Source organism: Mus caroli, chromosome 5 (assembly GCF_900094665.2).
Source record: "Mus caroli chromosome 5, CAROLI_EIJ_v1.1, whole genome shotgun sequence".
Classification (NCBI taxonomy): domain Eukaryota; kingdom Metazoa; phylum Chordata; class Mammalia; order Rodentia; family Muridae; genus Mus; species Mus caroli.
In genome coordinates, this window is record NC_034574.1 from 131,991,955 (window position 1) to 132,007,785 (window position 15,831).

Genomic DNA, 15,831 nt, shown 5'->3' on the forward strand with positions numbered 1-15,831 from the left:
AGGGAGAGGGAGAGGGAGAGGGAGAGGGAGAGGGAGAGTCAGTCTCAGGCCACCCACCTCCCAGGCACAGCTTCTCAGAACTCGATTGCAGAGTGTGTTAAAACAGCACAAAGCAGCACAGACTGGACTAAGACCAGGAAGGAAAAAGGTGAGGCCCAGAACAGCCCACCCACGTCCCTAGATGTTTATAGACAGCCCTGGACCTGGGGTGGACACTAGCCATGGCAGGCAAGCATGGCTGTTTAGCTCAGGTAAGTGAGGCAACATACTGTATAGAGGAGCTTGGATCCCACTAGACCCTAAACACGAGTGAATGAAGACCTCTCAGGTGTGAGGGCACAGGGGAGCAGCAGTGCAGGAGACCCTTAACTTCCCAGCAAACTGTAGCCAAACCAGACATATGACAACTTCTCAGGGGATCAGCCCAAACTCCGGCTTCCCTGGCCTTTCCGTACCCCCCCCCACACACACACACATGCATGCACACATGCACGCACACGCACACAAGCACTTTGAAGAGGTGCACATCAGAGCTACAAGACAAAAGTATACAGGCTCTAGTGTCTGCCTGGGCTATCCTTCCGCCCATACAGAGATGGCTGCAGCACAGAGGGCAGGGCTGGATTAGTGCGCCTTGGGGGCGGGGTGCATTGCCTTGCTTCTACACACTCACTTAGTGGTGCCCCACGATCCCAGCTAAAGTTTACTGTTCCCAGACCAGTCCATCCAGGTCACCTTGCCGTCTTCATGGTAGATAAAGATGTTGCGGGTGCTGTTGTCCTTCAAGTAGGTGACCTGCAGGCCATGGGGGTGGCCCATCTTGGCTGGCTGGAAGGTCGCATTCAGGTGCTCAATCTTCATGACAGCCTTAGGCTCCTTGGCCTGTGAAGGAAAGCTAGTGGGAATCCCAGACAGCGCTGTGGTCTAAACAAGGGAGGCCAGCAGTACACCTGCTGTGGATGCTGTGCAGCCTTAGGCCAGTTACTTAACCTTTCTGACCTCCAGATTCCTGGTCTGGCTGAAAGGTAAAATTTCTACTTCTTGGGTGATGGAGACTGAATGACACTTGGTGGCTGGGTAAAATGTCCCCAAATTTGCGACCCTTTGTGTTCTTTGTCCTGTCCTGACTCAGTTCTTGCTTGCCTATGCACCTGGAGCTTGTGATCTGGGATTGCTCACCAAGAACCCCCACACCCCGCTCCCAGATCTCTACTCTTCCCAGGTTACCTGCAGGCAAAGCAGGTTTTTCACTGGTCCTGGCTAGCTCCAGGGAGCTGTGTGACTAGCCCTATCCCTGACCCTCGGCCCCTAGGCATGTCTCCTGGTGTCCCCCACCCCAAAAGGTGGCCCCTTCTAGGTGTTAAGGAACTCAAAGAAGGGGCCACTACACACTTGGCTGTGTGGCCCTAGGGCGATTGCTAAATATCTGAGCCAATTCCCCACACATAAAGCAGGCCAGGAAGCTGCCATCTTGGACAACAGCACCACAGAGCTGGGCACACCTTCCATGCAGCCAGCCCCACAGCAAGGCAGCAGCCATCCACCTCCAGGTGGGTCCCGCCCTGCTCTGCAACTGCCACACAGCTGGCCTGCAGCTAAGAATTTCACCACTCCACACAGCTGCCCCAATAGGGGCATCCGATAGAGGGAGCCTCAGGCTTCCCAGGACCATTCGCAGCAAACCCACCCCAAGCCTGGCTCCTGGAGGCACCAGGAAGGGGCAGGGGTCAGTCCTGCGTGGGGGGTGGGAGTTCATGTGTGGATGCATACATGTATGGTATTTCCCCAGAGGGATCCATCATAAGGGCTGCTCCCTGAGAGGACTGATGGAAATGGAGCTGAAAGAAGGCACCCACACACAGTAGAAGGGCTAATCCCCAGCCCTGCAGACACAGTAGATGCCAGGACCCCACGTGGGAAGGTCACCCTTGGCTCCATGGTGGGCTTACATCGTTTTTGTTGAAGTATTTCAGGGCACCCTCTCGTTCTGTCAGCACAAACTTCCGGCTTAAGAACTGTCCGTTGTCCCGCCCACGTTTCCAGAGAAGGCCCTCACGGTAGCCTAGGGAGAGAGAGAGTTAGTCATGGAGACTCCACCTAGCTGACTGCATATCTATCCCTGTCCCAAGTACCCTCCACTGCAGGGTGGACACATCTGAGGGCTGCAGGTCTCATCTGCCTGTCTGCCCTGCCATTGGCCTGTGACCCACTTCCCAGAGAGGCCTTGAACCTCCCGTCACACCAAAGCAGGACCTGGGGTCATCGTTGGGAATAATGGATTTAAGGACGAGGTTGGAGACAATGGATTTGAGGTGGCCCAGGGCTGCCAGACAAGTCTAAGGTCATGGAAAGAAAAGGGTTCTTGGGCATGAGAAGGGACAGGAACAGCCAGAGTTACCAGCCCTATGACGCCAGAGGCCATCCAAAAGGACCCTCCCAGAGCCCTAGGTCTACGACGATGAGGTGGGCTAGCTTTGGGGACCTTGGTACAGTTCTGCCTCAGGTCTGCTACTTCCCTTTTGGCAAAAACAGGCACTCTCCCCGAGCTGTGGTGCAAGCCTTTAATCCCAGAGGCAGAGGCAGGTGGATCTTTGAATTCGAGACTGGCCTGGTCTAGAGAGTGAGTTTCAGTACAGCCGGGGCTACACAGAGAAACCCTGTCTCAAAACAAATGAACAACAACAAAGCAAGCAAGCAAGCAAACAAATGGTCACTCCCATACACTCCAGACTCCCTGCTGCCCAGCTTCCTTGTGCCCGGTCAGTCCATGCATCTACAGGGAGCTGATGTAGTTGGTCTCTTCTTGGCTCCCTGCCCTGCCCCCCTTCAGGGGACATCCCTTAGTGGTGCAGTAATGTTTTCTGGTGAGCTGCTGACGGATGGCTGCATTGCTTGAAGTTTGTAAGCAATTGTAAGCTTTTGGCTATTGTAAGACTCCCCCACCCGTGGACATTGCTGGGTGTCAGGGGTGGCTTTCATTGGCAAAGAGGGTCCTGGGAAACCTTGACTGGCAGCAGTGTGCTCAAGGGTAGGAGTGCAGCCCCTGCATCACAATCACACAGAAGCCAGACCCTGACAGCGGGGCCGGCTCACATCAACCTCCCCTGTGCTCACATCAGCATCTCCTCCTGTGCTGTCTGCTGCCAGGCAGCCCTGTCCCCATCACCAAACACAAGGGGCTATTTTCTGTGCTCTCACAGACATGTGGCCATAAAAAGGCAGCAGCCTGGCGTCAGGGAGGGGGCAGCTGGCGCCCGTGAGGCTATCAGTCTCAAGGCATGCCAGAAGAGGCCTGTTCCCTCCTCCGACTTCTCAAAGGACTGAGCCTCTCTGGGACCATGGAGTGGCCGCTGTGCCTTGTGTCTCTCCCTTGTCATAACTTCAACAGACAAATTTTTCTTGGATACCAGTTACCAAGACTGCCGTGACTGCCATGAGCCCAGGCAGGACCCACTTTGAATGTTTGTTGACTGGCTCATTAAATACCTTGACGGGCTTGGCCTTCTTTCAGCTTCAGGGACCAGATTATCTAGGCTTCAATATCTAGCTGAGCATGGACTCCAGACGTGGGGGGGGGTGTCAAGGGGCGACAAGACTGCAGCAGCTTTCCAGAACCCCCACCAACTAACTCCAGAACCATGCTTGATGGCTTGGAGCCTAGGAGCCATTGGGAACACGCTTCTCGCTTGCTGTTCTGATAGTTGTCAGCAGGTGGCAGGAGCACATCGGGAGCCGCCGTTTCCAAGTTCCAAACTGGGCTGGACTGAACTCTGCTGCCCCTCTGAGGTTCCGACAGGGCATCATCAGGCTTAGGGCCCTGAAGCAGTAGGTCCTCTGCTAGGCCAGGTCCGTGCACTGATACTCTATGGAACGGACCAGTATTCTGACAAGCTGCCACAATGCCTATAATTTAGGCTCCATAGTGGCAACACAAGAGATGGTCCCGTAACGACGCTGACCGTATCCCTGGCCCGACCTCTCTCAGAGCTCTGCTTCCTGCTTGGTACCATGGGAATCTGGCCAGCCGAGGGCTGACAGGTATTGAGCCTTTGCCCAGCCCCACTGGCCTGGCTGGATAGCCCTTGTCCACCCTAGCCCAGGGACCTTGCTCAGCAGCCCAGCCAGGCTACCCTTCTGGGCACACTTGAGATCAGGTAGAACCAGAAGTGACCATTCTCTCTGAAAGAACTAGCTGGTCCTGAGGTAGAGGCTATGAAGTTTAGTCAGCATTGATTAGATGCCTATGGTTTACAGGGCTGGGGCCAGCTGTGGAGGTTGGGAGTTCTTGGTCCACATCCCACAGGACACACATACAGAGGGCACAGTGTCACACATCCTGTGAGGTTGAAGTCACCATCCCCTGACATCACAAGCCTATTACAGTTGAAGCACACCTTTGGGGTGACACCTTCCTCGGGGTGACAACATGGAGACATGGGCTTTTCTGCACGACTGTGGCCATACAGTGGCATGGTCAGCATGCAATCCAGATTGGATTTCTTTCTGTTTCTTTTTGTTTGTTTGTTTTGTTTTGTTTTGAGTTGGAAGAGGGAAGTTGAGTATCACTATGTAGCCCAGGCTGCCCTTGAACTCATCATGATCCTCCTGCCTCAACCACTGGAATGCTGGGGTGACAGGTGTGAACCACACCTGATCTAGAGACTTTACTCTTGATCCTTACAAAGAACCTATTTTCCTTCAACTCTGGGACATTTAAGCAACCATGGTGCCCTGCCCTGAATAGATGGCCCTGCTACCCACAGGGCGAGCTCCCAGCAGCAAGGCAGGCAGGAAAGAGGTTGGGCCCTGGGGCATACCACATTGTGCATCTCCAGCAGGCAAACTGGGCTGCAGGGGTGGGGGAGGGCAATGCGGTACCTTCTGCACTCACAGTTTCATAACCTGCAAACTTCAAGAACTGCATTCCAAGCAGAATATGCAAAGTGTATGTAAATTGCATGGGCTATATGTAAATTTGTGCTTTTGTTTTTAATTCAAGGCCATGAGCGCATGGTCTCACTATGAGTGTGACAGGAAGCTTGCCAAGGTGTGAGCCAAGTCGGGTGTGTTCCATACTCAGGACTGCTGTGGGGACCCTTCTGAATGGGACAGGTATCCACACCATCAGGCTTCTCCCACTGTGGGTATAATGGAAGGTTCGGCACTGAGCCTGGCCTCAGAGACACCAGACAAACTGAGACTCCATGACTTTACCCAGACTGGGGCAACCACACCCAGCCTTCTGTCTGCTTCTATTGGCAACTACACCTATCAAACTGTAACTCCAGTTCTAGGCATCTGGCGCCCTCTTCTGGCCTCCACGGACACTGCACTCACGTTGCACACACACATACATGCAAGCAAACATCCAAGATGTTCGGATTCTATGTTCCCAGGGCTCAACCACTCCCTGCCCACTGCTCTGGCCACTTGGGCTCTGTCCTGAAGCTCCCTGGGTCTCTTCTGCACCGGTAAGAGGGGCCAAGGGCAGGATCCAGTGTGCATAGGTTCAGATTCTGATTACCACCTCACAGGGACCTGCCAGCTCCAGGTAGGACAGAGGGGCTGTGTGGATGACAGGGGCTGAGATCCATGTTTGTGAGTCCCATGCACCTGCAGGGCCTCCTTGGCATGTTTGGCCTGCACTCTACCTGCTCCCTGGAAGTGTTGCTTTCCATCTTTAGGAACCTGGGATCCCAGGAGCATGTGGGCAGCAGGTGACCACTCAGTCCTTCTTGCTACTTCCTGGCTTGGCTCTGGGAACAGATCTCTGTGTCTCCTTGGGAGGTCTTTTCTCTCTGAGAAGCCACACCAGGAAGACTTCCCGAATCCGGAGATGGATGGTCAGCATTCTGCACTAGTCCAATTGGGGCTCCCTGACTTGAGGTGGGGTCAGGTAGGGTCCCCCTTCAGGAGAATGCCTGATACCTTAGCCCTGGTGCAAGCTAACACCTCCCAGGGGCTGGTTTCCTTGGGACTCCATATCATGTGTCCTCAGTATGCAATGCTCCCTGGTGTTCTGGTTATACACAGGAACCCTTCAGTACGAGTGTCCCACATCCCCTAACCAGCAGAACACAGCCTGGTGGGGAGAGGGTGCTGAGAGCCAGCTCCAGACCATGGCTCCAGGAACTGGGGTTCTGAGCTGTGTCCCCATCATGTACATAAGCAATTGGTCTCCTGAAGATACTGCTCACAGAGTCACACAACAGCCACCAGGAAGCTCACTAGCTAGACCTCACAAGCTGTTCTCATGGACAAGGTGGCAGGGGACCGTCACTGCCACCCTTCTCTGGGCTTCAGTTCTGCCATCTTCCAAAGGGTCAGGGCTGAAGTGAAGCTAAAGGAGTCAAGACAGTTCCTGGGGTCCAGTAAGGCCACCAGACCTACCTACTGCACTCAGACTGTCTGGGACATGTGGCTCAGAAGAAGTTTTTTTTTTTTTTTTTTTTTTTTTTTTTTGAGACTGGGTTTCTCTGTATAGCCCTGGCTGTCCTGGAACTCATCCTGCAGACCAGGCTGGCCTCGAACTCAGAAATCCACCTGCCTCTGCCTCCCGAGTGCTGGGATTAAAGGCGTGCGCCACCACGCCCGGCTAAGTTTTTTGGGGGTGAGCTTGCTCTTCTTTTATTTATTTTTTTAAAGATTTATTTATTTATTATATGTAAGTACAAATTTATTTATTTATTTATTTATTTATTTATTTATTTATTTATTTATTATATTAAGTACACTGTAGCTGTCTTCAGATGCACCAGAAGAGGGCATCAGATCTCATTACGGGTGGTTATGAGCCACCATGTGGTTGCTGGGATTTGAACTTTGGACCTTCGGAAGAGCAGTCGGGTGCTCTTACCTACTGAGCCATCTCACCAGCCCCCAGCCTGGCTGATCTTGCAAGTGACTCTCATAGGAGCCTGTCACATGGGCAGATCCAAGGCCACTATAGAACCCTTGGAGGCTTGACAGGAAGACAGGAAATGGGGTTATCTGAGTCCAGGAGTGCCCTACCTAGCTTCCACTGCCATCGTTTCAAATGACCTGACCCTCTCACCGTGCCAGCCACCCCAGGGTGCCTCATCCTGGCCATCCCATGATTTAACAGTACCCCAAACACTGTTGTGCTGAACACCCTGCCTTAGCACACAAGAAAAACCAAAGTCAGGCAGAGCTCTGCCGCTCAGGGAGGAAGGAAAAGGGGTTGTACCAAGTGGGGACATCCCGGTGCTGTTGCCTTCTTGACCTTTGACCTAAATGTCACTGTGCAAATAGGGAGAGAGGCTCCCAGAGGGACCCAGGCAGGACCCAGTCTGTTAGAGGAGGTGGTGGCCTGGTCCTGGGCAACAAAGGCCATTGTCTGCATGCCCTGTCGCCCACCCTCCCCTGTGAATGGCAGCCATTGAGGCTTGGGTGGAGGCAGGACAGTCTGGGGCAGGAGCCAGGGCAGCTGTCACCCAGTCACTTGCTGAGCAGTGGTGGGGAGGGGCAGATACAAAGCAAGGTGCACTCAGGTATGAGGGCACACCCAACACCCTGACATCTCAGAGTCAGAGGGGAACTTTAGACACTCCAGCCAACTGTGACCTAGGCTGAGGAATGACACACAGCAGAGAGTGTGGCAGGGCCCTATGGTCACACGGCTCCACGCACTGCTTATTCCTGCTGAGGGACAAGCATCTCTGTAAGCCAGGACATGCCCTCACAGAGGCAGCCCAGGCACAGGAAAGGATGGCCGGGATATAGGGGGGTCTTGACCCAGCAGCCTCTGTCTCTGGCAGGACAGGAAATGTGACAGGGGCTGTAAGTGAGCCACTGGCACCTGTCTGGTCTGGAACTCCAGGGGCTGCTTCCCTCCTGTAGCCCTGGATGACACTGTCTGAGAGAGACTTCTCCAAAGCCCAGTTCCAGGGAGCGTGTGCTCAAGGCCCCAGGTCTGACTTGCTCAGCCACTGCCCATGTCCAGAGAGAATAGGCAGCCATCCAGGTGGCTTCTCAGTCCTAGGAGTGTCATCCTGTAATAGGCAGGCCCCTGCACTAGGCCTGGACAAGAGGCAGACCTGATGTCAGTGGACACCTTAGCGCCAGAGACTCTGCTAACCAGTCTGCAGTGCTTCTGTGAAACTTCCTTAGACTTAAAAGAATTTTGAAAAAAACAAAGATAGGCTCCGCTGTGGGTGAGCAGCACAATGCTCTGGGCCAGAAGCCTAGCACAGAAGGCCACTCATCACGTCCAAGCTGGTGAACAGCGGGGAAAGAGAAAACCAGACGGCGGTGGCTGCTGGCATGCTGGCTCACAGGGACAGGGTCTCAGTCCTGGAATAAGTCTGGAATAAGCCTGGGGTTGTGTAATAGGGAGTGCGCTGGGGAGGGCAGGGCTATGACAAGGGTACTTCCCCACACAGAGACTTCACATGGATGACCCCTTGGCCTCCATGTCCCTCAATGCGGGGGAGGGGTGTGGACTGGATGTTCCCAGAGATGTCCCCATGGCTCCTTGGGCATTGTGGAGGGAACTGTAGTCACTGTCCCTGCTCAGTGTTAGTCCTGACTAACTAGTTGAGGATGTCCCTTGGTCTCTAGCTTGACTGTCACACTGTTGTTCGTCTCTCTCAGCCCCAACACTCCTGACTTCTTCCAGATAGTTTTGAAACCCTAAGGGAAAACAGATGCAAACTCCTCCATCTAGGGCCCCTGCTGAGCTATGAGGAAGGCAGAGACCCCAAGCAGCTAACATGGGACTCCTGTCCTGAGCTGGCTCCCTCAGCCTTCAGCCCTGATGACTCTTAGTCCCCAGTGACCATGCAGGGCATCTTGTCTGCGCCTGCTCACAGGCATGTAAGGAGACAGACCCTTGGAACCCACAGTTCCGGTTCGTTCTGGGCAAGCATGGGGCCACTCCTCTGAAGAGTCCCGGCCTCACCTCTTTTGAGGCCCCACATTTCCCCTTTCTCCATCTGAGGGGACTTCTGCATTTCCCAAAGATAGGCAGTGGGGAGTGTCTATGCCCAGAGTGAGAAAGTACTGTTTGGTAAGAGGAGGGGGCAGAAGTGCTGGACTAGTGGGGGTGGGGCACTTTGCATAGAATCCCCCAGTGAGGGGCTGGGGTGTGATTAGGATTTATCTAGCATTCATGGTTCCAAGCCCTGAGAAGGAGAGGAGGGAGAGGCAAAAGAAAGGAAAGAGGGAAATAAGGCTGATCAGAGCCACCCTGGGGTCCCATTGCCCTATGGGAAGTATGAGAGTTGGTGCAAAGAGGAAGAGGCCACAGTAAGAGCAGGTTGGATGTGATAAAGGCCTTTGGGGACCGGAGCAATGAACAGTTCCAGGTCCTCCAGTTCCCTAGGGGCTTCCAGTGGCTTTCTTACTGCCATGCTGGGTCCTTGAGTGTAGAGACTGTGGCTTTGAGCCTCACTCTTCTGGAGACAACCCTGAGGCGACATGGGCTAAGAGGGTGGGTGGAGGCAGGGTAGATCCAGATTGTGTCCCCCCCCCACACTAACTTCTGCCCTAGCCACTCACAGTGCAAAGTTCTTTAAAGAAAGAGACAAGCCTGAAAGGCCGTGCCAATAACCCCAGCTTTTCAAAACCCAGAACTCTCCTTCCAAAAAAGTGAATACATGGGGGTTGGGGGGTGGGGCTGATAGCTGGGATCCTGTCCCCTGGAAGGGTCCTATCTATGAGTCCTTCTGTAGTGTTGCTGGGAGTATGGGGCACAAGAAAATGGAGAAGTCCAAGTTGGGGCTCTCCTCAAACCCCATTTAGTTGTTAGTGTTCAGCCCCAGGCAAAGGATACCAGCAGAAACCACAGTGTCATCATAATGCCACCTCCTGCCACTCCATAGCTTATGGTGACGGCCCTCCAGCATTGTAGCTCAGAGCGCATGCCCGAGGAAGCTGTAGACACGGGACTCCCAACAGAAGAACGGCAGACACCTTTCCTTGGTCTCCTCTGCCCATACCTCTTCCTTCTGCTCCTTGGTCCCTTAGGCTCCTCACTGCTGAATTCTGCCTCCCCACGCTGCCATGGTAACAGACTCATCTGGAGCAACCCACACCTCCAACCCCTTGCCCAGGTGGCAGCCAAGGATGCCCTACCCCATTCATGCTCAGCTGGGCAGCTGAGAGGAGGGCTGCACACAGTAGCTGGCCTCACAGCTGAACTACATGTTGCCCAGCCAGGTCTAAAGTAAAGAGAGCCATGGCTTAACTGTGTCTATAGATCCCAGTGTGATCAGCTGGCTTGTGGCCCTCTGAGGGATGCCCTGAGAACTTCCAGGAGACTGCACTACTCCATGTTATAGCGCTTGCTTTCCTTAATGTGTGTGCATGTATGTGTGTGCTTGTGTGTGCATATAGAGGCCAGTGGACAACCTCAAGTGTCTCCTTATGTTCCACTTTAATTTTTAACATGTGTTTCATGTGTATTCATGATGAAGGGAGTATGGGTGTGTGGTGGCGTGCATGTCCCACGGCACGTGTGTGGAGGTCAGAGGACAACTTGTGGGAGCAGGTTCTTTCCTTCCAAAGATCAAGTCTATTCTTGGTGACAAACACCATTATTCACTGAGCGATCTCTCCAATTCTGCTATCTATCTATCTATCTATCTATCTATCTATCTATCTATCTTGAAAAAAAGGGTTTTACTGTGTAATTCTGGCTTGCCTAGAACTCAGAATGTAGACCAGGCTGGCCTTGAACTCACAAAAATCCACCCACTTTTGCCTCCCAAGCACTGGGCTTATGGGTGTGTGCCACTGTGTCTGGCTTTATTATCTTTTGATAGGGCCTCTCATTGGCCTGTAGTTCACTGAGGACTCTAGGCTGGTAGGTGGTAAGCCCCAGGAATCCTCCTGCCTCAGCACTAGGATTATAAGAGCCTGCTTTAAAATAGTGTATGTATTTGTGTGGTGTGGTATATCTAGGTGCCTTTAGAGTCCAGATGAGTTCTTGATCCCCAGAAGATGGCAGTTGTTAGCTACTCAATATGGGTGCTGGGAACTGAACTCCAGTCCTCTGAAAGAGCAGCAAGTCAGGTCTACTTTAAAATAAAAAAACAAAAACAAAAACACAAAACCAAAAAAATAAAACCAACAAAACAAAACAAAACATGGGATCTGGGGATCAAATTCATGCTCTCACTCTCAGAACGGAAACACATTTTAGCTGATCCAGCTCTCCACCACACCCAGTTCTAACAGGATTCTGAGTGGACCTAGCCTGGGGAGACCCCGAGTGACCATGATGCCATCATCTTCTGAGCTCTATCTATGACCTGGAGATTCTCAGGCCCTCACTGCCCTAAATGCTTGGCACTGAGACCTAAACATCTGCAGGATGCTTGCTAGTCCTCCAGCCTGCCTTGGTTTCTGTGGCCTGCGTACACTCCACTTCTAGAATCCACATCTCTATTCTGCCCAAACCAGCCCAGCTCCAGAGGCAAGCATGCGGCCTGGATACCCCAACTCCCCAATCGTAATGACAAGCAAACACATAATCAGGCCAGGCTGACCAATGAGACAACACTCCCTGATCTATACCCTCTGCTCACCCCCTCCTCTAAGCTCTTGGGGTCAAGGGGTCAAATTTGGGCCAGTTAGAGTAAAGCTGTCCCCAGAGAGCTCAGATGTTAACCCAGAAAAGCAGAACCAGAAGGCAGAGACACTGAAGTCTTTGACATTGCCGCTTAGACACCTAGATCAAGCCATGCCTGCTGCAGCTGCACTTATGTGAATCTATTCACATACGGTTTTGCACCCTCCCCCCATATTAAAACCAGAGGGTACAGATAACAGCAGAGGCAATATATTCAGTGGCATTTCCACCTCCGACATTAGGTTATATACTTTGTTATAAATGGCTCAAGTGGGAGCATGTGATGACCTATACCTTCAACCCAGCACCCGGGAGGCAGAAGCAGGCAGAGATCTCTGCATAGAGAGGGTCTGAGGCAGCAGCCAATGGGACCCCACCTGTACACAGCCTCTCTGCCTTCTCCCCAACAGAGCCAGACACCATCCTTTCTGCTAAGGTCAGATTTTCCAGTACCATCATGAAGTGGGCACAGTATCATGGGATCCACACCTTCAGTTCTAGAGCCTTCTGCTCACTCACCACACAAAGGAGCTTGTGTCAGCACAGACCCATCAAACCTGTCATTCTTGCAACATGACACTTCTCCGCCCCTCTCTATGATTGACAGACACGGCTCTGCTGGGATGGGGCTATACCATCTCTCCCTTCCTAGACGACAGCCATCAGGGCGCCTCTGCCTCATGCCTACACAGGAGTTCCACCGTGGACATCGTGCTTGGGGCTCTGCGGCTCTCCCCAGCTGCTTCTTCCTCTGTGGAGGGCACTGAAGAGTGAGGGGACTGTTGTGACACAGCAGCTTCTTGCCCAGTTGTTTTAGGGAGCACTGCCCGTACACCTGGGGGACACAGGTTCTGCAAGCAGAGAGCCATCTCTGGGACGGACATCCTTGGGTGTCAACTTGACTATATCTGAAATTAACCAAATCTCAAGATGCTGAGAAAACCGGTCGGGGATTTTTCTTGTTTGGAACATTCACGGTCAGAAGACCCACGTTATATCTAGATCCTTTGAGGTGGGAAGACCCACCTTTAATCGGGGCCACACCTTCTGCTGGCAGCCTGAATAAAGGACGTGGTCGGGGGAAGCTTGCTCTCTTTGCCTGCTTGCTCTCACTCTTCCTGGCAAGTTCATTCCTTCACTGGCATTACGGCCTACTTCTTTAGGATTCTGGTGTATACTGAAGACCAGCTGAGACATCCAGCCTCAAGGACTAAGCAACTACCGGATTCTTGGACCTTCTGTTAGTAGACAGCCATTGTTGGACTAGCTGGACCACAGACTGTAAGCCATTCTAATAACTGCCCGTTATATTTCTAGAGAGAGACTCATCCCAACAGTTCTGTTCCTCTAGAGACCCCCTGAATAATATAGTCCCCATACCAAGTTTGAGGCCCCACATGCCAATGGGCCTCCTCAAGCCCAGCAGGGCACAGCAAGGCAATGCAAGTTGCCAAATGAAGGGTTCCTCTCGGCCAGCCTTACCCCGTGAGCCACAGAAAATGAAGTGGTTGTGCTGGCCGTATGCCAGGGCAGAGCCTCAGAAGCAACCTGCCTCTGGAATGCAAAATCCAGTCAACCAAAAAAGGCTGGAGAAGGGCCTGGGAGATGAGTTTCAGAAAGTGCTTCTGTGTAGAGTTACGGTGTGGTGGTCTGAATGAAAATGGCCCCCTAGAGACTCAGAGAGTGGCACTATCAGGAGGTGTGGTTTTATTGGGAAAGGTGTGGCCTCGTTGGGGGAAGTGTGTCACTGTGGGGGTGGGCTTTGAGGTTTCAGAAGCTCAAGCCAGGCTCAGTGTCACCGTCTTTTCTTGCTGCCTACAGATCCGGTTGTAGGACTCTCAGCTCCCTCTCTAGCACTGTGTCTACCTGCACGCTGCCATGTTTCCTGCCAAGATGATAATGGACTAAACCTCTGAAACTGTAAGCCAGCCCCAATGAAGTGTTTTCCTTTGTAAGAGTTGCCGTGGTGGTCATGGAGTCGCCTCACAGCAATAAATTCCTAACTAAGGCAGATGGGGACTTTTAGAGCTGTCCAGGGAGCCATGGCTCAAGCCCCAGGTCTAATAGTCTCCACATACCAACTATATAAGCATCAAAATGCCCAGATAACCTAGGCTGGAGGTTCCACAGCAGCATGCAGGAGACTAGCTTTGACACATACTTAATAAATTAAGACAGTACTAGCCAGGAGCCCGTCAACTGAACCAGTGATGAGACGATGAACTCTGAATTCTCAGGCAACCCTGTCCTCTACTACAGGGTCCCATCATCCCCTCTCCATAGAGCCCCAGAGCCCACTGGAATCATGAGCACCAGGCAGGCCCAGGGGAGGCGGCGGCCACTGAGCTGGCTGTCTCCTCTGCCAGTGTGGGTGCTGGCCTACAGTAGTCCCTTTCAGCTCCCCAACATAAGCCCGCAGCCCTCCAGAGGCCCCTGAAAGGGAGAGGAAGGTCACGGGCCCCAGCAAAAAGACACAGGTTTGAAACATGGGGCCGGTTGAAGCTACTGGGGAGGGCACAGCTCACCTGTAGAATATGGTTCCTGCTTCTCCACATGAACGAATTCTTGCCTCTCATACTTGGCACGGACCCACTGCTCACGTAGGAGTCTACAAAGAGAGGGTGGAAGAATGGCTATCTGGACCCTAAGTTCTAGGCAGAGAGCCACCATGGTCCCAGCTACCCATGATAACCAACTTTCAGGAGCCAGAGGTCAGCATGGGTGGCTTCTCAGGCAACTGTCCACCTAGGATGCGCTCCATTCGATTCTCAGGAGTCCTTGCCATCTACCCCTCCTGGCCCCCCTTGTCCCCCCAGATCCTGCTTCATGATCACCAAAACAGTCAAGTTGGCAGGTGGGTGACCTGAGGTCTGTTCACCTCAAACACACCACAGGCCCTCTGACCCTGTGTGACGGCTAGTTTTTCATTGTTAACAACACTTAGAATCATCTAAGAAGAGTCTTAATGCAAGGATTGTCTAGATTGGGTTGGCCTGTGAGTGTGTTTATTGGGAATGATGCTTGAAGACCCTGTCCACTTCAGGCGATACCATTCCCTAAAAGGAGGCTGAGAGCAAGTGGGTAAGTGAGCATGCTTGCATTCCTTTCTGTCTGTCCTTGTCTGTGACTATATATGACTAGTTGCTCTGAGCTCTTGTCATTGTGACCTGGAATTGTAAGCCAAATGTCTTACAATTCTCAAGAGTGTTTCTCTTGCCGTAACAAAACACCAGGAGCAAAAGCGACTTGGGGATAAAAGGATCTATTTGGCTTATGCTTCCTCATTACTGTTCATCATTGGTGGTTGGAATTTAGGACAGGAACTCAAGCAGGGCAGGAACCTGGAGGCAGGAGCTGATACAGAGGCCATGGAGGGTGCTGCTTACTGGCTTGCTCCTCATGGCTTGCTCAGCCTGCTTTCTTACCTCAGCCCAGGGCTGGCCTTCTCCAGTCAATCACTGAGGAAAATGCTCTTTAGGCTTGCCTGATTTCTAGAGGATGCTGACTTTAAAGCAACATATAGAACCGGCTGGCACATCAAATAAACCCCTTTCTCCCATAAGTTTTCTGTCAGAGTATTTTTAACACAGCAACAGAAATGAAACCGGGATGCCATGTGACCCCCTGTGGTTTTGGCCACATCTCCATCCTCCCAAGCCTTAGGTCCTGTGTGGGACTTCCCACTGACAAGCTCTGCTGGACATCCCCTCCCAGAAGCCTTGAGTGCGGTGACTCTGACAGTCCCTTCAGCCCCAGCCTCTCATAGTGTCACTCTGGCTTTGTGAATGTAAGTTTCCAAACTCATAGTAGCACCACTATCTTGGCCTGTCACATCACTGCCTTCCCAACCAACACAAGGGCGGTAGCTCTCAGAAACAGAGGGCTGGGGAGATGGTTCAGTGGGCAAAGCACTTGCCTTGTAAGCATACTCCAAGCCCCAGTACCCACCTTACAATGTCAAGTGTATGCCTATAATGCCAGCACAAGAAGGTAGATGGCCTGTGGTACCCTACCCAGTCAGTCCAGTAGAATTGTGGATTACAGGCCCAGCAAGAGAAATAATGTGGACAGTCCCTGAGAAATGATGTCCAAGGTTGCCCTCTGGCTTCTACCCACACACATACACACACATGCATACACACGTGCACACACACACATATACACGTACACATGAACACTTACACACATACACATATGCAGATGTACATCTGGATGTCCCTGAAGTCTTTTTTTTTTTT

The 15,831-nt window shown here is 52.4% G+C and overlaps 1 protein-coding gene across 2 annotated transcripts in view; it reads right to left on the reverse strand.

The window, feature by feature from the left end:
• The window catches only part of Adap1 (ArfGAP with dual PH domains 1), a 54,729-nt gene that overhangs the window by 6,858 nt on the left and 32,040 nt on the right, over positions 1–15,831 (reverse strand). For both annotated transcript variants that reach the window (XM_021162774.2, XM_029478022.1), the window contains 3 exons: positions 14,119–14,201; positions 1,950–2,062; positions 736–882 (listed from right to left, as the gene is read on the reverse strand). In XM_021162774.2, coding sequence (XP_021018433.2) covers positions 736–882; positions 1,950–2,062; positions 14,119–14,201 — 343 coding nt within the window. The remainder of the gene's footprint in view (positions 1–735; positions 883–1,949; positions 2,063–14,118; positions 14,202–15,831) is intronic.